The sequence below is a fragment of the Eufriesea mexicana genome, unplaced genomic scaffold (genome assembly GCF_001483705.2).
Source record: "Eufriesea mexicana isolate 0111107269 unplaced genomic scaffold, ASM148370v2 scaffold325, whole genome shotgun sequence".
Taxonomy (NCBI): Eukaryota; Metazoa; Arthropoda; class Insecta; order Hymenoptera; family Apidae; genus Eufriesea; species Eufriesea mexicana.
This window is the reverse complement of record NW_016908500.1, coordinates 803,164-826,858: the sequence shown is the minus strand read 5'-3', so window position 1 is coordinate 826,858 and position 23,695 is coordinate 803,164. Positions and strand designations below refer to the sequence as shown.

At 25.9% G+C, this 23,695-nt stretch overlaps 1 protein-coding gene across 1 annotated transcript; it reads left to right on the top strand.

Annotated features, from left to right (window-relative positions):
* Positions 1 to 514: 514 nt before the first annotated feature.
* Lamp1 (lysosome-associated membrane glycoprotein 1) lies at positions 515 to 23,159 on the top strand. The gene is given in 5 exon segments (XM_017912107.1): positions 515 to 729; positions 17,988 to 18,445; positions 19,786 to 20,005; positions 20,674 to 20,865; positions 22,774 to 23,159. Coding segments are annotated over 5 exon segments (1,062 nt in total). The 5' UTR covers positions 515 to 677; the 3' UTR covers positions 22,914 to 23,159.
* The last annotated feature ends 536 nt before the right edge of the window (positions 23,160 to 23,695 follow it).

The following is a 23,695-nucleotide window of genomic DNA, read 5'->3' as shown; positions in this document are numbered from 1 at the left end:
ATACAAATAATAATTTTCTGTCTAGGATTGAATTCTTTTTGTAATGCATTTTATTATATTACATTGTATTATTATTATATTATTGTATTAAATCTTACTGCGTTATAAATCTAAGTAATTCCTATTATAAATAAAAACATGATTTTAATTTAATTAAATTTTATTACATTATACATATTATAAACAACTAGCTTCTTAAATTATATAAAAATTTAATATATTTGCAAGAAAATTAAAGTACTGAATCTATTATTAAATTTAAAAAATATTAGAATCATGTTTTAAATAAATTATAACGTATTCCTTTATCAAATATGTATATAAATTTATTATATTTTATTAAAAATATATGAAGAATATTGTTTCTAATTAACTATTAAATAAATAGGATTATATAATTTTTTAGTTTATTTAATGTTTTATAAAAGAACGTACTTTATTTTGAAATAATGTAAACTATCCTTAATATGTCTATGTATTTGAGTTCACTCAATATGTGTTTGTGAACAACATTTTCAAGGGACTACCTAGTGTATCGAACATTTACGTTGCACGTCATACGCCGTGTATTTTCACATATTTTTCGTCAATTTATATCGGAGTTTAAGTTTATCAATAGTTATAAACGTTTGAATTTTCAGTGAATTTGGCTTATTTTTATCAATTCGGAACTTCCAATGATGTCGAAGTTTTTACTACTCCTTTGCTTTACTGCAGTCCACGTTCTGGGTATGAATTTTCAAATACTTACAATTTTTATTTTTTCTTGCAAAGAGGAATGGATAATCTTTTATATATTATGGAATTACATTTTTTATTTATGTTTTTTTCTGAAATATATAAAATCATTTTTGCATGGAATGTCTCATTATAATTGTAATTTTATAGATTTACTGTTTAATTTTAACTTTATTATCTTTACTTTGATTTATCTCGTTAGTATATTTAATATATTGAATACGATTTATTGTCTTGTGACAAAATATTATATTTTATGATAAAATTTTTAAAACTAATTGTATAAAAATAGAATATTTAATGTTACTGACAATTGAAATTAATTATACAAATTAATGAAACAACTAGAATAAATTAATACTACTATAAATTAATTTCTTCAAAATGTTTTAGATATAAATGTGTTAAATTGAAATGTTTAAATATTTTTTTATTTGTTTTTATATTTTCTATAATAAAGTTTTTATGTTGCAGTGAATAATTTTGTTGATCATATCTAACCAAAAATAATAGTTATGATGATTCAAATTTGCATGAAATATTCTTACTCACGCTTGTTAACCCTTTTACGATTATGAGTTAATGCATCAATTTTTAGAAAGCGCTGGTATTAAACACAGGGTGTTTAAAAAAAGGGGTTGAAGATTTTAATGGGATATAAAATTTTCCTTTGAATAAAAAATGTTTAATTAACATATGCCTTAAAGTCAATTTTTTCAACAGAATATTGACTTTTATTATTTACGAATATTTGATACAATGAGTGAATTTCGTAATGTAAATGTAGGAAACAATTCAAAGATACATTTAAGATTATGAATAAAAGATTAATATCAATATCAGTAAAGATTATGTTTAGTATATAAATGTAGTATAAATTTTTTTTACTATAATTATAGTAAATTTTTTGTCTTTCTTTTGTTACAATGCAAAATACATTTGCAAATCATTAATTGTTGTACATCTTTAATCATCTTTTTCGAATCTTGTACTATATGACATGTAATTTTTGTTTATTCTCGTAATTTTTCTACATTATTTATGAATAATGAATAAAGTACGGTTTTCAAGTACCTTTAGAAAAAAAAATCTATTTATGTCTAATGCTTTACAAAAATGCTTACTCATAGTATTGAGTATTCATTAATAATAAAGTCAATTTTTTGTCAAAAGGGTTGACTTTAGGACTTATGTTAATTAAAAATATTTTACTCTACTCAATGAGTATAAGCCCTTAAAATCTTGAACTTTCTTTTCTTAACAACCTGTATATATATAACATCAATGTTATTATTGAACATTTTTTCAAATTGTTGTATATAACGTTGGAATAATTTAATATATGACTAATATGACATATATTAAAAATAAAGAAAATTTAGTTCAAGATGTTCTTTATTGTAAAAAATAGTTGGTATTAAAAGTGTTAACAGTTTGGGAGTAGAATGCAAATTTATTGGAACAAATTGGTTATTATTAATGATGTATATTACATATATTTCATAAGGAAGTATTTTATACTTAATAATACATATGTTTAATTTCTTATGTGTTCAACCAGTGATAGTCAGAGTAATATGATCTGCACATATGTGTGTATGATTCTATAAATTTTACTTTTTGTTATATTTTATATATTTTTTTATTGTTTGCAATTAAAAACTTAATCAAGAAATAAATACTTTTTTAATACTTTTTAATTTTACTTAACACTTCAGAGATGAGTAAGTACATTAATTATTTAGGGTTTTTGGTATTTTTATTATGATAAAATATACTTAGTTACTATTTGTACGTATAATTATTAAATTTAATATTACCACATGATAACAGTATGAAATATGTCATTAAATATTACTAAATTTTATTAAGATATCAAAAATTGAAAGTGACAAAATATTAATCATTTATATGTATATATTATAATATAAAGTATAATTTGGAATTATGTACTATAAATGCTAGCAATAATTATAACAATTTTTTATCAAATCCAATGAGGTTTATATTCAAAAAGCAGTTGTATTTTCAGTTTAATGATTTATTTTAAGATTGTAGTTTAATGAGATAAAACAAAGGGTGATAATACAGAAAATTAAAAAATATGTTTGGAAAAGTATACAAGCAATATATTAATATATACATTGTTTACATAAATATAATTAGATATAAAGTGATTAATGATGCGCAATATTTTTTGAAATTATTTAATATTATTTACAATATTATCTTTCGTTTTGCTTTTATCATATATTTTCCATCAGATTTATGTATGTTATTTCAAATTCAATTTATATTGGTTTTTCAATATGTGCATGGAGAACTAGTAGTAGTAATTATTAGTAATTAAAGGTAAAGGAATATCTTTTATGAGTAATGGACTTATGATAATTCTAATAAAATGAAATTTATATAAATTGGGAAAAGGAACACATTGAAAGGAATATTAACAAATATCTTTTTTCAAAATGAAATTAATTTTATAATTTAGGATAGGAAATACATAAGTCTGTGAGAAATATATGGGTAGTATATGGGCATGTACATGATTAGTACACTTTTCCTATCATATTATGTCCTTTTAACAATTTAGATTTTAGGATGGAATATTTTATTGCAAACCAACAATTTTTTATGAAATATAAGATCGATATGATAATTGTAACAAAATGGAAAAATGTAACACTATTGTAATACTTGGGAAAAAATATTCATGTAATTACATATTTTAATAGTTTACTGATGCTTTTAATAGTTTACTGATGTATTAAGAATAGGTTCACTTGTTTTTCAAATGAATATTTATCTAAAATATTGCATTTTCTTATCGTAACAAAAAAAAAAAAAATTCAAAGTTTTAAACACATTAAACTTTTGTCTAAAAATATATTTTTCAGAAACTTTATGAGTTTATTTGTATAATTTTTTATAAATTGAAATTCTTTTGTTATTACCTTTTGGCAATTATTAAAATCAATATGACTAGTTTTTATTTTTGTATTTATCAAATTTTAGCAGTGTAAATCAAAAGTGTTAGTGTGTAAATTATTTTTCCCAAAAGCTTTTCTATGTCATCTATATCTATTTTATATTTTATAATAAAATATCATTCTCCAATAAAATATGTTTTAATTAAAAATAAATTTTATAAAATATTTTAATAAAAGCGATTTTTAAGTTAATATTGTACTGAGAAAGATATTTTCATTTAAGATCCAGGATCTATAATCTATAATAGTTTTTTAAATACATATAAGATATACAGAATCTTCTATTGAATGTGGCAATATAAAATAATTTTGTTGTATATATTCAAGTATATTGTAGGAAATACATGCAACCTATCATACATATTATTATCAAAGATACAGATTTCATGGTTCTTTTGAAAAAGGCAAGATAGAAAGAGGAAGAGTGTATCATCTACTATGATTTGAATCCATGTACAAAAAAATAAAAATCCTCTTTGTTTAATACTGACTTATTAAAAATATCATATATACATGTAACAACACATCTTCATTCTTATTTAAGATAAATTTGCATTTCTTGTATTTCTGAAGCTTAAGTCTCTCTCATTATTTTGATTATTATATATTAACTTTTGCACTAAGATTTATTTATACTTAAATAATATTTCCAATTCTTTCTTATCGAAATTATTAAAAACTGTGGAAATTATATAGCCTTAGGTAAATCATGTTTTTAAAAACGGGCTCGAATAGCTGACATAATTCCGGACCATCTAATTATCTGAAACGAAAAAACTAAAAATCATCTTAATTAGTATAAATACGGCTATAGCATGAACCACCAAAACAGCAGAATATCGAAAATTAAACAAATAGTAGCATTTTTAAATTTAAATATCGATCTTCCTTGTGCTTGTTGTCTTTTAGATGGTAAAAAAGAAATAGAAAAAAAAGTCAGATTTTGAAATCCGTGGTTCACGCGATAAAGGTACATCTGGTGAAGATCTCCTCCAAATTTTGAGTCAATCTGTCAACTAAAACGAGAGATATCCTGTCAGCCAGTTCAAAAAATATGGTTTCGAGAAAAACGCGTTTGAAGTTTTTGTTACTTGTTTGTACAATGGCTGTACACCGCACTTTAAACATCTATAACTTTGCTAATTTTACGAATTCAAACAAATCCTTTTACGTAGATATTTTCGAAAGCATATACTTTGAGAAAATTTAAAAAGAAAATTGATTTTTTTAAGCCGGATTACGAGAAAGGGCTCCCTTAAATGACTAAATGCTTGGTAAAATAGAAGTGTATAGTGCGTTAGTCCAATTCAATACAGAATTAATATGATATATTATAATTTAACAGATACAAGCTTGAGTAATTTTGTGTAGGGAGATTCAGCTTATAACTTTGATACAGAAAGTTTTAATAATATAAGAAATGTAAAAACAACAGAAATAGGTATTAGTGCCTAAGTGCATTGTAGGAAACATAAAAAAATGTTACACTGAAGGAAAACGTAATCAAGATTTGCCAAATAAATACCCAAAAGCAAAATAGTAAAGTTATTAAACCTCTTGTGAAATTTAACCCTTTGCACTCGACGACTTTTTCGTTACAGAAAAATAGTAATTCGAAGACTTTCTGTCATAGAGTCGACGATATTTTTAAAATGGTAAATGAGAAATCATATGCAAATTAAGACATAGAGTTATTTTTCTTCGACATTCCACACTTCGTTAGGTAATTTTAAATTTGATATATTAATTAACGTCGATCTTTAGAATCTGATTAAATGGTGACTGAGAGTCACCTCTCGAGTGCAAAGGGTTAATATTAAAATCACTCAATTTAATGGACAAAGCTAATGAAAATTAGAAAACAAAAAATGTAACGAAGATTGAATGGATTGTGAATAGAAGCTGCCATACGAGAAATTACTAATTATTAATAACGTGAATAAAATAATTTAAAGTTTGAAAAACAGTTCCAAGAACATCAGAAGAATTTTACGCAACTGAAATAACATCATAAAACATGTATGAAGTTATAAACGAAAGAAGCGTCGACATTTTCCCATAAAGCAAGATAACAAACAAAAATTCCGAATCATAAATGACAAAAAGATCTCAGCACCAACACTATCGTATAATACCATACGAGTAAAAGAAACAAAAACATATCTGATTGCAACGGGAGCATACGTACCTTGGTATCTTTCTCCTGTGACTGAAAAATTACATCAGTTTAGTCAAATCTCTAAGGTTCCAATTAAAAAAGAAATAGGAGAAGATGCAGTTGCATTTCTCAGTTGCACCCATATATAAAAATGCATAAAATTATTTCCAAATTATGTATCATTCTATATTATTTAATTCTATTTTATTTTCGTTACAAATACCTTGGAGAGAACATAGTACGCCAGGCAAATGCTTAGACAATTAATATAACCCATTCGATTAAAAAAAAAAGATTTTAACGTATTAAAGAATGTGTTAATACAATCAGTCAAATGTGATGTAAAACGTGAACCGACAAAATGTAAACTGACAATGTTAAACAACATAAACAGATTCGAGAATTAAGACAGGATGTATTGTTGGTCTCATAAAAGCCACCTCATACCGGAACTACCTAAATTATAAAAAAATAGAGGTAAAATAACCGGATGATTCATTTAGAACAGTTTGAGTCATAGAAGGAAACAATTACGTAATTAATAACATGGTTAATCTAAATATTCAATCTGTGTAGTGGCAGGCAATAAGACCTCTTTTCCTGCCTACCTCAAGTAGATAAACAATTCAACTTACCATCAGCACATACGACTAACAATATGCAAAGTACACACTTCGCTGGACGAAATTAAACAAGATTATTACAGAGGTAAATAATATTTATGCGAACAAAATACTCAAGTATAAACCAACTCAGACAAAAAAAAAATATTTTAGACATAAATCTGTATATAAAGTCGAATAACGCAAAGCAGACGCAAATGGAAACTAAAAATCAATAAACGAAGATTTGTGAATGAGGTTCAACGATTTCTTTGAAATACAAAATTCAAATATATCATTTCGTGAAACAAAACTGAACTCAATGACGAGTTCTCGTTGGATAATGATAATCATGTAAAAACTAATAGATCATGTAATATAATCATGTAAAATAAGGAGAGAATGCGTGTGATTTTAACGCATTGATGTCGGATGGCGTATATACACATTCTTGTCTTTTACGAGGAATCGGATGAAGCGAAAATACGTCATTTTCATGTATTTTTGCACTCGACGATTTTTTGGCTAGAGAAGAGTAAAAATTCAAAGATTCTCTACTAAAATACTAACGATACCTTTTTGAGCAGTAAATAAAGAATTGTATAATAACAGAATTGTAGAATTATTTGATTTCGATACCTCGCACACCGTTACATTATCTTAAATTTGACATATTAATTAATATTGATCTTCGAAATTTTATCTAATGGTAACTGAAGGTCGTCTCTCGAGTGCAAAGTAAATTCAAAAACGTTATAAATGGGCTAAGTTCTCAACATAAGTATATAAGTGTATAATAAGTGTTCTCAACATAACATGTGTTCCACGAATTGAAATAATTATATATTTTTCATCTCTTCTTTATCTCTTGATTATTGCAACTGTATATACATTGGAGCGATATGGCAGAAATTCAACACTTAGTACTTTCCTTTGGAATGCAATCAGGGACGTCAGATATCTCTGTCTCTATAACAATGAGATATCCCAATTTATTTGATAAGATCGTGTATCTACAGGTCTAGAGTAACTTTTTGTATTATCTTGGCAACAGTCGCATGTTTGTGTGATCGCAAGTACGTTCCCATCGTAGAAATCTTATTTCAAATATTTTTATAAAAATTTAAAATTTACCACATCCCTCAAAATTTTCCTGAAAAATATTATTTATTTCAAAAGTTATAGCAGTTTTTTCTAACCTAACGCGATTGAAAAAAAGACGTGAAATCATCCCGTATCTACGTAAATTGCGAGTTTAAACGCTCCGACGTCAATATGTTAACAGAGAATAATATTATATACAAAATAAGACACAGTTACTGAATAAGTTAAGATATTACTTCTATAGAATACTTACACTACATCATAAGATTTAACGGCGATGTAAACATCACATATTTCCTTGTCATATCAAAAGTATGATCTAGTAAGTTGCAGGTCCACTATCATTCCCAAATATCAACATTACACGAATTTCAAATATTACCAAGGTATTCGAAATTAATATTATGTTAATTCTAAATATTAACAGAGTATCCGAAATTAATATTATGCTAATTCCAAATTTTAACAGAATATTCGAAATTATAATATTATTTAATTCCAAACATTAACAGAGTATTTGAAACTAATATTATATTAACTCCAAATATTAATAAAGTATTTCAGACTGTGATTAAGAACACCATAAACACGTATCGCAGTGACGATGATATAATTCTCGAACGTCAATTTGACTTTTGTTATAAAAATTGCACACTATAACGAAATTCACATCCACTATTTGCTAGATCAGAAGTACAAAGACTATTCCATTGTGTTAGAGACTATTCCATTTGATACTGTATAATCTGATGATCTATTCTTTAAGATAATCAGAAAGAACCTCTACAGGTACCCAATTGATGTGTTACAAAATGTGTTCAGTAATAAGAAATGACCTCTAACAATAATCCATTTAAGAGATAAATTCTATTTAATAGCTCAGTGGACTTCTCCAAACGTATATTCTAATTAATAATAACAGTAAATTGTAAATACTATAATATTTGTAGATCGATAAACGATCTGATATAAGAATCAAACTGCGGGAATTATTTGACAAAATTAAAAATTATTTTAAAAATTGAAAAAAATATTATTTACGTATTGATACAGGAATCTGATAAATCGTATGTAAATGCAAAAGTAAAAAGAAACTTATGAAAACATAGTTTGCCACTCGAGCAGTTTTTAGATCTCAAGCTGATTTATTATATGCATGTAAATATACAGATTTAAAAAGTCAAAAGTGCCTTTCTCGTAGAAAAAAGTAAAACAGCTAAACGGAAAGGATAATAGCTTTTGAGAGAAAATATTTCCGGATATGTCTAGATAAATAGATGATAGGTAAAATATATTGGCACCTATAAACTGTTCAGAAAAGCTAAAATAATCCTCACTGACCTTTCTGTAATAAAGTTAATAAGAGATCATTAGGCCAGTTAGCAGAATAATAGTTAATAGAATAACCACTAAAGAATAACCACCAATTCGCTAACAGTACTCTGAACATGTTTCATTCTTTTATACTTTGAAAAGGTCAGGCACATAGGCTGTACCCTGTGATTATTTGAACAATGTCTTATATAAACTTTCTTCTTTTTCTTTTCTTTTTTTTACACCTCCTTTATTAGTTATATTTTGTCGTTATTGATATTAGGAACTAGTCGTAATTATATGCCTCTTCATCCTTTCGTTCATTCACAAACACTCCCTTCCCCTCATACACAGATTCCATTTAGCTTCCCATCGGAGCTATCTGATTTTTAGGGATTTCTTGCAATTATGTCTACTGAATGTTTTCTTTTTAGTCTTCTTGGTTCTGTTTTGTAGCATTCTCTAACTGTGTTGTAATAATTAGTCTTGTGATTTTATATACGTTCTTGTTCGAGCTGGTAGCAGTTCTGTTACGTGCAATGGAAGTGGTTTGCCTGTTACTGTGCTTTTTAAATTTACTACACTGACAACGTCGAGTCCTAGTTCTCGTAGATCATCTCTGATGAGCTGCTCTGGTATCGAATGATGGAGCTCTCTTATGACTATTTCATATTGTCTGGCGTCTTTTGGTTGGAAGGTATAATAACTAACGTTGTTTGACTTTAAGCCGCTACAATTTTATAGTAAGATTTTCTATTTGTATTTTGGTTTGTGAGTTGTGAGTGGATTTTAATGTGTAGTTGGTGATATTTAATTGCGTTTTAGCAAGATTTAACAACGGATGGAGTGTGACTGCATCGATGAATATTGGTGGTAGTTTGGGTGTTTCCGAATCTAAATTTTCAAGTAGTTGAAATCTATTTTGACACTGTACTATATTTAATAACCATTTCTGTGAATTTTGCTCGTGATATGAAATTTTGGATGGTTTACTCGAGTTAGAGAGTCTTGTACTGAGTGATGATGAACTTTTGCTTTCTTCTCTGTTGTCAGTATTATGGATCTTTCTTTTCTTAGATTTCTCACTTGCTCCAGTGATTGTATCTGTGTGTTCATCATTTGAGGTTTTTATATTTGTTATCTCCATTTGATTCATTGCTGGCAGAATTTTCTTGTCTCGTGTTTGATATTCGATAATTTTAGATACTGCATTTGTTATTGTGAGCTTATCCATACTGGTTCTTGTTTCGTCAGTTTCGATTTGATCCATTTTCATTGAGGTGTATTCATTTTCCTTCTTAGTTATTTTTAGCTGGATGTGTTTTCTTGGATCTTCCGATTGGTCCTCCATGTTGGAGTCTCGGCATGGGTTTCTCAAAGAAAAGATATTTCCTGATCGATTTGTCTTGATTTTGTTTGATTTTATAACGTCTTCACACTATGTGTTTATATGTTCGTTTACAATTCAGAGCGTATCATAGAATGACTACTCTCTATGAGTGTCGACATATGATTTTCAATAGGAAAAGGAAACCAGTCGATAAGAGACTGCTGTGTGATGCAGACATTGAATAATAGAAATGATGGTATCTTATGATTCATGAATTATCTTTTTTAGACTTAAATCACATCCACAATCAATAAAAAGAGCATAAACAAATATCGGTGGCTATGAAAAAGGACGATGCAGTATGCAAATATGTAGGTATATGTAAACACTAGGGTGTCCGATTGTAATCGATGAATGTAAATTACTCGTAAACTACCCGTTGTATAAAAAATGTTTCTAACAAGAATTAAATGGTTTCGAAGGGGACATATAATTAGAAAAGGTCACGTGAAGGTAACATGGTTTTTCAAGTAGAATCATATAATTTTTAATGTACTATCCCATGTAGCTCGTTACTTCCCATGAAAAGGTATTAAGCTATTCATGTCAAAAAATCATTAGTTTAAAAGATATTTTAATCTCAATATTCTAAAATGGTACACGATGATACGAATATTTACTGGTTTGAAATGACAATGGGTATTGTTCTTACAATATACAAGAGTAGTATTATATTTTTTAATACATTTTAATATTGTTGTAAAATATAAGAGGATAATGAGAGAGATCGATCATGATATTAAACGTGTTATTTTATTAAAGAAAAAATCGTAAAGAATACAAGAAAATATTGAGATTAAAATATCTTTTAAACAAACAAGTTTTCAATGCAAATAATTCAATACCTTTTTGTAAAAAATAAATAGGTGTGTCGAATAAACGCATTCAAAAATTATATGATTCTATTTCAGAAAATGTAAGTTACCTTCACATAATCTCTATGGCTCTACCTACAGGAAAAATAATTGTATCTTAATTCTTGTTAAAATTATTTTTTTATGTAGCAAATAGTTTACAAGTAATTTTCATTTATCGATTAAAATCCGACACCTATATATGTGTGTATGTGTGTGTATTTTTAATTTACTTTGATATATTAATCAAATTATGCGTAACCCATTAAATAATAGTTTAGGCTATTACATGCATTTGGATAGAGTCTAGAATTTATAAAGATGTCTTCTTTTGTTTTGACTGATTCGACATGTATATTTTATTTTTAGTATTAATGAATGCTATTAAACTAAACAGAGGCAGTAGGGGTACTTCCTTGTACTCGATGATAGTGTTACGGATTCTGGGTTTGAATTTCCTGTGATGTTAATTTTTTTCTTTCTTTTTTTTAATATTAATTTTTTATATTTTAATAATATACAATGTAATATTTTTTATTTTTCATAAAGTTTAACATTGAATATGCATTTTTAACAATTCTGTAATTGTATATAATTAGTATATAATTAGTATAATTGTATGCAATAGTATATCGAATCTATGAATAATTTTCTGTACTTATTGTACTGCAAGATATTTCTGGGTCTGGATATATGATAGCGAAAATATCGATGCTTTCACTGAATTAACTTTCAACTGTCAGATTTGAGACAATGGTTCTAATAAATAGTTAAAAGTTTACTTTGTATATGTTTTAAACATTCGGTATAAAATTTAAAATAATATAAATGACGGAAACGTTAGGAATCACTATTTTTTACACATTACATATTCATGTAAGCTAAAATAAAAATTAGTTTCATCATAAATTTTTCTTGGAATAAAATAAAAAAAAGAAAAGAAGAGACTATTGTGGTATAGATATAGGATATCACTCAGGAGTCAGAATTCTATGGTTGAGTATTATACCGATATATGCATTATTCCTTCTTATTGATATGTAGTATGTAATTGAGCTACCAGCTATTAACAAAATTTTAAATCGATATATTTTAAAGATAAAAAATTCTACAAAATTTTATTAGTTTTGTAATATTGGATGTATTCTACAAATTATACTCAGTGTTATTTCAAAATCGATTCTACTCTCGTGTTCTTCCCTTGTTAATACCTATTTATCGCTACTTTATATTTCTGAACATGTTTTACTGTGCAAGGTACCAACAAATGTTTTCTTTTTTTTTTTTATTTTACAAGTGATTTTACAATTTCAAAAAAAAAATCTGTTGAAGAAACGTGTCGTAATATTAACCTTAATCTTCAGTTTTTAATTAATTAATTTTAAATTTTAAGATCAATTTTTACTTCATTAAAACGTTTTATTTATTATAAAAAGTATAACAAAAATTATATATTGTAATTTAACTGTTCTTCCAAAGAATGGAATAAACATTTTATCGCTAATTAAGTTGATTGAATTTCAAGATCAATTTACATATTTTTCCAGTAGATTTCTTTTGATTTGAAAATATAGAACATCTGTAAGAGCTGTAACACAATATTTTTTTTATTCTCTGTACTTAATTAATTCTTAGTGCAAAGATGTCAAATTTTTATGATAAAGATTTTAATCAATTATATTATATTATTTATAAGGTTCTTATATTATTGATAGCAATGATTATTTTATTTTTGTTATTTAACCGGTTTACATAAAATTTTCAGTAATTTTATTTTAATAATACATTATAAAAACATGTATATCATTTATATAAGATTTATTATTTTACATATTATGTTATTTTATCATATTTCTAAGAAACTCATTCTAAGATATTTTTAGTGGTTTTAAGTTTACTAATGTGACTGTTTATCATACTAGTCCAACATACATAATTATTGATTGTAGTACAAATGTGTATATATACATATACTAATCTTTTATTTTTAATTATTAGTAGAAATTTATTTATCATAAGTTAATATAATTGTTGTAACGTACAATATATACTGTACTACAAGTTACAGGATCATTTAATTGTTATTCTGAATTTATTCTGAATATAATATTTAACATTCATTGTAAGATTTATTTTTCATTCTTATTCGTTAATGGATATGATTGTTTTATTATTTTCACTTATCTGAATAAACTATTGCACTGATTTTTTTAACATTTGTAATACATTTAAGTTAATTTAGCACTTTTACATTAATGGGCCATTCTTTTAAAGACTTAAGACATTTTTGATACGTTTCACTATTTGAACTAACTTTCTTAAATAATAGATATTGGTTTCTATGAGTCTTATTTCTATTTGACTACCTTAATCTTATACCAATCTTATGATAAAGTAACTCATATATTCAATTTTTCCTATATGTTTTGACGTTATATGTATTTTAAGTTTATTATAACTATTTTATATTATAGTTTATTTGATTAATGCAATTTATATAGTAAACTTATATAGCTTAGTAAGTTTTATATAATAAATGTAAGAAAAATCCAGGAGGGATGTTACACTTTGTGATATATGTACATACTGTGCAAAGATGGAAGTTTTGTATTATCTGATTCTACCTTTAATATTTTTGAATTTCTATCTTTATGTTTTTGGTAGTGTAGTTCTTATATTCTATGTAGCTATATACTGATGTGGTACTAGGATACGTTACATTGACATTTAGCTTTTTATCTTATGTTAATGATTAATAGTGATCCTTTGTGTATGCCAATATTTTATCATTCTACTTAGTTTGTTCATTCATGGTGTATCTCGTTCCCTCTTTTTATCATGTGATCCTATGTGATTTTATTTGACACTCCCAGCCAATAATAAAAACCATGTGCATCATGATTGTGTTATCCATTCCTTTTGCTAGTTTTCTTTTCATCTATACATCATACTCTGCAAAGATGAGAAAGCTGGCTAGCAGGTCTGTTTAGTTGCACTGTAAGAGCGATATCTCTAGTCACATATATTGTCATTAGTGCTGAATAATGTATTAATCACAACTACAGGTTTATCATATCACGAGAAACACAAATGAGATATATTGCGACAATATGGGATAAAGAAATAACTAGGATATTATGTAGAATGTTAATAATAGAATATTATTAAATATATAATATTAATTATAGAATATTTATTAAATATAGAATAATTAATATTAGATTAGAATATTAAATAGTAACAAAACAAAAAATTTCTCTGATCTTCACAATATAATTCTGATAAATTTTACATAATAATTATTATCAAAAGTAAATATTAAAATGACATGTAATTTTGATCTTTCCTCGCGCCACAAATTTTTGAAAAACTTCTGCCTTATTTATGTCCTAAATTGGTGTTACCTATATTCAAAGACCAAATTTTTTTTTAATGGTCTCTACTAAACTATTTTTCTCTTAGTATCACTTTTCAACTTCCTCTATACTATGCGGAGATGAGGAAGTAACTAATGAGAGGAATGCGGATCTGATTAATCTTAGTGTAATAAAAACGTCATCCCTGATACAATCATGAAAATAGATCAAACGAATTTTCATTATTGACACAAAATGTTACAACTATAAATCGAATCATATAACATTGTGATATAATTCAACAACGTGATGAAAATAGTGGACGAGATACATCAAGTCCGAATGAACAAGGACGATAACGAACGCTAGAGCATTGGCGTAGACATAGGATTGATCTAACCATTAGCATAAAATAAAATTCGTGATAATGAAACTTATTCTACTATGTAAGTTTTTCCACCAAGAATTTACAGATAAGGATACCTTTGTGATCGTGTGTAGGTTTAAAATGTGCATTGGATATTTTATAGATTAAGAAACAATAAATAGAGATTTCTAAAGAGAACTTTTTCCTATACTATCCCATAAGACTCCTTCCTAGCTTTACACAGTATATTGAACTTTTCAAGAGCCAAAATTTTAAGATAAAAAAGGATTTTAATCGCACAGAAAATAATGTAGAGGGTGACTTATTTAAATTAATTAAGTTTAATATTTTCGAAACTGTTGTTCAGTACATAATACTGAAAAATATTTCATAGAAGTTAAATAGTTTCAGAAAAGACATAACCTAATGTAACTTAATTTTTCTCGTGTACACGTGTAAAGGACATACAAAGGTTAACTTTGTTTTAAATGGAATATTTTTTAGTACCGCGACTGATGTAACTCGCCATTTTTTACAAATAAGTACTAAGCTACTTATGGCAAAAAATTATTAATTGAGAAGATATTTTAATTCTAATATTATACTTGTGAATATAAGTAGTATAATAATTCGCATATTTTGTCTGAAGGGATAATTTTCAATATTAATTTCAAAATAGTAACTGTTACGCTACTAATATCATTATTCAATATTAAAATTGAAACGTCTTTTAGGCTAATGATTTTGTCACCATACATGATTTAGTATTTTTGTATAAGAAATTACGAGTTGTATCGATTAATGTATTAAGAAATGTATAATCTCATTTAACAAAGCCAACTTGACCTTCATACGTCCTCTTATTTTAATATTATTTAATTTAATATATTCAATAAGTCACGCTTTATAAGTATCAAGAAAGCAGAACATTTCTTGAAATGAAAAAGAAAAGAATTGGAAAAGAAAATTCATCATTAAAAGTCATTTTGAAAGTCATAATTCGAATATTGTACAGGGTGTAAAAGAATTATGCATAAAAACTATTATAATGGAATTAATTAATTTTTTTTGGATCGGTGATTTGCGAAATAAGATAGGCGTAAAATTGATTTTCACTGCTTTTTTTTCTTCTTTTTTTTCTAAAACCAAGCTATTTATGTTCGCATTGTGTTTTACTCATTATAAGGAGCAAACTTACATAAGGAACTATAGATCGGAACTTAACAGTCTTTTTTAGAAAATAAGTGTAACAGAGATGTTCAAAATGTCTGTTATTTTTAAAAATTATTTGGATAAAGTCATTAAGTAAAAATTAATTTTTATTTAAATGGAAAATATCATTAAATCTCATAGGAACTTATCAAAAATGAAATTTGTCTCTCTTTATATCTCTGATTGACCTTGAAATTTCTTTCTCTGTTTGATATTGAAAAAAATTGTCAAGGATAATTTTACATCAGAGTTTTTTTTGTAATAAATTTCCAGCAATCGTGTAAAATGTAGAATTCGGCTGTAATGGTTCCTATATACAATTTTTGTACATCCTACTATGTTGGCTGATATTGTTTTCTTTAAAGAGTCATCTTACTCTTATTATGATGTTATTCATACCTTTAGACTAAAAATATTTGTGTTCCGTTTAGGCATATGCTTTCACACTCGCTCACACGCTTGGTTTGAAATTGACGAAAATATTTTGCCACATTCCTTATATTTATTTTTGATTCTTCTGCGTATGAAGATTATACTAGATCATTTATATCTATAAAAAATTTTGTATGTTTAGTAATGCATGTACTAAGAAAACTTACATTGACGTATATTTAAAAAATCGATGCAATTTTTCCCAATTTTTCTCCTGATTTTAATGTTTTTTAATATTCTTTTTATATCATATTTTTTATAGTAAAATTTTCGTGCAAGGTATATTTATTTCTTTTTATTTTTGATTTCATGACGTGAATGTTTTTGGAAACTTATATTCAGTGAAATTGTATCTTCAGATTTGGCAGATTTTCATCTCAACCTTATGTTAGATATATTATAACAAAAGCCATTTTAAATACAGTAACTTTAAGCCTAGTATTTATTATTTGTTTATACATTATAATTTATAACTAAAGTATTCGATAAAACGGCCGCTAATTTAATACATTCGAAACTGACGTGAATTCACGTCATTTATGATCCTCTTTCTCATTGCTGCTGACATAAGTTCATATCATTTGTAATCCTCTTTCTCATTTCGTTGACGTGAATTCACATAATTTCTTGAGATATGAAGGTAATCTATAAATATATCGTTGTACCTACAATCTCAAAGCCTAACAAGCACGCCGCTTATAATTGGTGATTTACAATGTAGTGATAATTTATATTTTATAATTGATTTTATTTTTTGATATATTGTTATATTACAGTGATGTTTAATGTATTACTCACAAATAAAATAAACATTCTCCACTTTTATGTATTTCCTTTTATTTAAAATTGGAAAAGAAAAAAGGAAGAAAAATTAAATTTAATCTTTCTTTTTTCTTTTTTCTTTCTTAAAGTGGAATTAAGGTATATAAGGAATTTTCATGCACATCACTATTGTGTGGTAGTAATTTGATGAAATTTTTGATTGTAATTCATGCATTATTACTTATATAATATGTTTATAATATCATAGATGCTTATCATCAGTAAACAAGGTTACATTTTAATTTTGTGTAGAGAAATTGTATTCTACTATTTGAAATTGTGATTTTACATAGTTTTACATTCCTAAAATAAATCTGAAAAAATCTAACTCAGTACAAGATTATCAAATTAATTAAAAATAAATCTAAAATTACATAAAAATAAGAAGATATGATGAATGATAAATAAGAATGATGTGATGAGAATGTATGAATACTTTTAATTATCTTTTTGTGTCAGTAAAAGTCAACATTCATTTTACTAAAAGCAATTATATACTTTTAGTAAAAATAAAAAAGGTTTAAAACCAGACTACAGATTAGTAGTTTTAGTGATAATTAAATTGTCTTTCACATGACTGTACTAATTTTAAAAAAAAATGTATAAGTAATCAAATAATTTAATTAAAATGTTTAAATTTTAAAACAGGTGAAAATCAAGCAGACATTTTATCCAGAAACAGGGATGCTCTTCCTAACAATGCGACATCTTCACAAAATGATTCTGAGCCACATTTGAAAACAACTACTCTACCAAGCAAGATAGTGTCTTTGGAACCTGAGTCAGTTTCAACAGAGACATATAGGAATAAATTAAAACCACAAGAGATTTTAAGTAATGACAGTTCTATTCAGAGTTCTACAGTTGTTCCCAATAATTCTACTGATGTACCATCGGATACTACAGCTGCCTTAATTAATACAAATGAAACAACTACTGAACAAGTTTTACATCCAACTACTAATCCAACAGTCATACGTGCTCCAACAAACACTGTATCTCGTGCTTCTGGCAAATGGATAGTTGTCAATGAAAGTGATCAAATATGTATTATAGTACAAATGTATGCAGTGTTTACTATCAATTATACACTTGATAACCATACGGTTTGTATTATTTAGATATAGAAAATTCAACATTATTATATTATATGATAGATTAAAATATAGTATATTATTTAAACAGAGATCATTAGTTTTGGTCAGTGAAGGTTATGAATAAGGAAAAAATCTATAACAATATAAAAAGTAGTTATATATTATACAAGTGATACAGGAAAGAGCAAGAAAGTTGAATTGTATTTCTTTGGGTCTTTTTCATAATTTCTATTTTAACATGTTTACTTTTATATAGAGCATATAGTATCTTTTTACATCAAATAAATTCCTTTTAAGGGGACATATATTATTATCAAGAAATAGTCTTTTTTGAGGTCATATTTTTATAATTGGTAAAAAAGGACATGTTAACATTTTATCAAGTATATCTACATAAATATATTTCCTGGGCTACTTTTATGGTTTTGACATATAGTTATAATACACTACTCCATATTTTTCAGGGTTGTAGGAATATCATTATAAATAACTGTTTTAACATTATTTATGAAAATTAGAACATTCTAATAAATTAATTCACAGATTTAAGCCTTTCTTGGTTAATATTTTATGGCTATTACAATTTTTCTTTTTATTTGTGACATTGTAATGTTGGAAAGAAGAGAGAGGGAAAAAAATGAAAAAAAAAAAAAAAAAATTTTTTTTAGGGGTTGCTAGTAAATATGCTTTCCTATCTTGTTCATGGCATTTTATTATGTAAGGATCATAAATACTTTTTTATTATTTTTAACTAACTTTAGGTAAACTAAATGGAATTTATTCAGAAACTACAGAACATTCAAAAATAACATATATATCAATTAGTTTAATTAAAATATATTAGTTAGTTTTAGAGATATGGAAAAATTTATTAAAGTTGCATGGTGTGGAGGGAGTTATGATCTGTTCATAATCATCTTTTTGTGTGTATTAGACTATACCTTTTTTTATTCTTAGTAAAGTAACGAATGTTTAAACAATTTCAAGAATTTAAAATGTAGCATCATTCAATGGTAAATGCAGGCATTTGTTGCAAGAAGTGCTCAAAGTACTAAAAAGTTTGTTTGAGTACTGAAGCATCTATATTTGTACTCTTAAAGTGCCTAAAAGTGCAAATATGTTTCATTTTTTACTAATCTTTATTATATACATTTCTTACATTTACATTTTAATTTGTGTTATAAATACCTGTAACTATATACGTTTAATAGAGGAATATTTGAGGTAATCAGAATTATTGATCCACTCTGTATACCCAATTAATATTTCATACAAAAATAACGCTATGTAACATTTATAATAAATTAATGAGATATTATCATTAAAATAATAAGAAATTAATTTTTCAGATATCCAGTAAAACATTTGATATACCTGCAGATAATGTAACTACAAATGCAACTGGACACTGTGGTACATCAGAACAATATTTGACATTAGTATGGTCTCCTGTAAATGTAACTGATGCTAACTTGACACTACATTTTACAAAAAATATAAGTGAGAATTACTACACTTTCCATCACTTGGAGATTGTTATACCTGAAAAAAATTTTAATAAAAGTCTCAGTAAGGAATATTTTTGTTATTAAAAATATCTTTAAATATTTCTATTTATTTATTAGAAAACATTCATGAAGAATGTTTAACCTTCACTGTGTAAACAAGAATCATTTGCATCTTGTACATTTTCCTGTGAATAATAGTTTTTAAAAAAATCTAAAAAAATTAAAATTAACAGGGTACACCCAGCCTGGTTTACATACTGAGGGTTAATATATACATTTAAAAGTTTTAAAGTTTTAGGACATCCATTGATATAATGACCGAATATGATTGACTTTTTAAAGGTGGTTGAATTACAGGAAATCTTGGTCTTTCTTGTATTTTTTCATTGAATGAAAGTGACATAATGAATCATAATACAAAACAGTAAATATGCTTATTTGTAGAATGGCTGTCGGTCAATTTTTAAAGTAAAAATCTAGTTAATTTCCAAGGCACCACAAACATTAACATCAAATACAGTCTGAAATTCTTACTTACATCAAATATTAAAGTTTTATTAGAAATAATGGATGTCCTAATGACTTTCAAACGAGCATGACATATTTATGTGCATGTATTGGCAGATCATACAATCTTAGAGTACATTATATAATTTTAATAATTTATTGTACTATAATTTTTTCATATTTTTACTATATTTTATTAAATAATTGTATACTTTTTAACAGAAACATCTGTGACATTGGTGCATGAAATGCCCAATATGGAAATTAAAACATCCAATTCCTATAAATGTTTGAAACAACAAAAGCTTGATTTAAAACAAGAAGATAGTAATCGAACTTCGGGTTCTATCAGATATATTATTATTTATAAATTAATCATATAAAATAAATCAATTAATATTGTAAGAATGTTGGGTAGGCAACAAAATAACAATGGTATAAATATAAAAATGATTTATTCTAAACTAAACGCTAATTCACAATGACTCTCGGCTGAATTTAACACTGACTCTGTGACTCGCTCTAGACTATATCTCAAAAAACTGTTTCCTTCCACACCCTTGCATCCTTATTTAAACCTTATTAAACCCTTATTAAACCACTCTGTCTTCTTACATACTCATATTCTCTCAATCACGCATTTCTCATGTACTACTCACAGCCTTGCCCTCAGTGGGTCACGTATCTTAAACACTTAGACGTATTCCTAGGCTCATTTTCACTCTTCATTTGCACTCGACAGTGCCATAAATATTCCGTTCATACGATCCTAGCACGCGGTCACTTGTCCTTCCGCACGCACTCCAAATAATAGCGCTTCGTTAATTTTATGTCGATGAATACCAATCGGCGCAATAGCGCTTCTTGTACTTTATGCAGCACCAAAAATGCAATAAAAAGATCATATTTAATTTGTGTGCAATGTAAAAAAGGAATTCATTCAATATGTTTTGATAAACACCGATGTTACAAATTATAAATGTTACTTTCCATTTAAATTGTTTGTTCATAACACAAAAATATTTTTAATTTGTAATTCGTTATTTTATGAAATACACCTGTATTATTACATATGCGTACTGTAAGTTTATAAATATTTCAAGTTTTGTTCGATAAGAATTATTGAGAAAATAACAATGAAGTACAAAATATTTTATTTTGTAATGTATTATTGCACTATTATTATGGTATTGTACCTATTGTAAAATATATTATTCACATTAAAAGATGTACTTGCGTCAGTAAATTTGAGCGCGCGATTTCGATAGTCGGTGACGCACCGTCAGTTGTCCACAACGCTCGAAATGTGCTGGGTTTTCTCGACATAAAATCTGAACAGCGCGATCGTGCTGCTTGGGACTCAAACGGTTAATCCTTATTTGATAAATATTGTTTGTCCAACATTTTGTTTAATTTTGATACAATAAAAATAACAAATACAACCGCACATGAGAACCAATAATAATACATTACATGTACATAGAATTCATGAAATACATAGAATTCACGTCAATCAAAATTATCTTAAAATTCAGTCATATTAGATCTCAAGTATTTTAGAATCACATTAGAGCTTCATATACATGTGAATTCATATAGAACTCAGTATATCAATTTACCCTACTTCAGATAATAATTTATTAGAAAATTTGTGGACGTATTCGGTACATTTTTTATTTGGCTTGCAAATACTATATGCACATATATTTGAAGATTTTGTATTTTCTTATTCTATTTTAATAAAACAATATTTATAATATAATAAAGAAGTATCATATTTAATAATTTGATATGTTGTAAAGAACATTTTTGATACAGTAACATTTTTTTCAAAATCTTACAAGTACTATTTTGACTAGAAGCATAACAAAAAAAATTAGAATCTTTGCATAATAAAAATACTATTTTCAAAATATTTTTTCCAAAGATTGGTAATTGCAATTAAAAAGATCTTTCTCTTGCGTGTAAATAATTAATCTCTGCTTTTATTGAATAATTTGTTGAATTTATTTGGGTGTAAAGTATATTTACATGAATTAAAAAATACACAGTACTTTCTAAAAAATCTTTAATAAATTAACCATTTAAACTATTTTTATTCACATACCTTACCCTGTAAATAATCATATAATTTTAAATATCATTGTATAAAATATAACAGAAATTTTGATTATTATATAAAATATGACAAATTTTAAGCAACTCAAAAAACATAAAAATAACAAAAATATAATATATATATATATATATAATAATCACCTTTTTGATATTGTTAATATTATTAAAATTAATTGGTTATAATTCTTTGTTATTAATTTTTAGGTATAGATTGCGCTTTTGATACACCGGATGTTGTACCAATAGCAGTAGGCTGTGCACTGGGAGGATTAGTGATTATAGTGTTGATAGCGTATCTGATTGGTCGCCGTCTAAATCAATCTCAAGGCTATCTTAGCATGTAACGTTAACATGTGTTTATCTTTAATTTTTTTTCGAGTAATTAAGTGAAAATTTCTTTATTTAGTTTATATTATGTATCGTAATGTTAACCACAAAACTTGGCAGAAGGTATTTCCCAAAAATCATATGTTAAAAGTTACAATACAAATATTTGAGAAGTACTTATTAACAGGAAAATAAAGATATGTAAAATTTATGATCATTATAAACCGTGTATAATGTCTTTGAATTAGAAATTTTTTTAGTTACATACTCAAGTAATAAAGTGATACAGTACATAATATGTATGACGTTATTGTTACTATTTTTATTATTACCATTATTATTACTATTGCTATTATTAATATCATTACTCTCATTGTCATTATTACTGACTCCGTTTTTATTTTTACTATTATCATTGTTGTTGTTAAAAGATCTGTATTATCCGTAATGTATATTAAAAAGTAAATGCTTCTAAAAAAAATAGTTATTTATTTGTAAGAAAGGTATATAGGGTAAGTCAATAAAAACAAATATCTGAAATATTTTTTTATTTATTGATTCAATAAAAATATGTTTTATTGAGTCATATAAAAATATGAAAGGCATATTGAAAATTAAAATTTTTTTAATTTTTAGACAGAATTTAGGAATTGATTGCAAAGAATATTAAATTCATTAATAATAATCTGTAGGTTTTCAACACAAGTTTAAAATAAAACAGTAAATTTAGATAAAACTATATTTATTAAATATGAAGTATAACATTGAGGATAAAGAAAATAATAAAACAAATATGCTC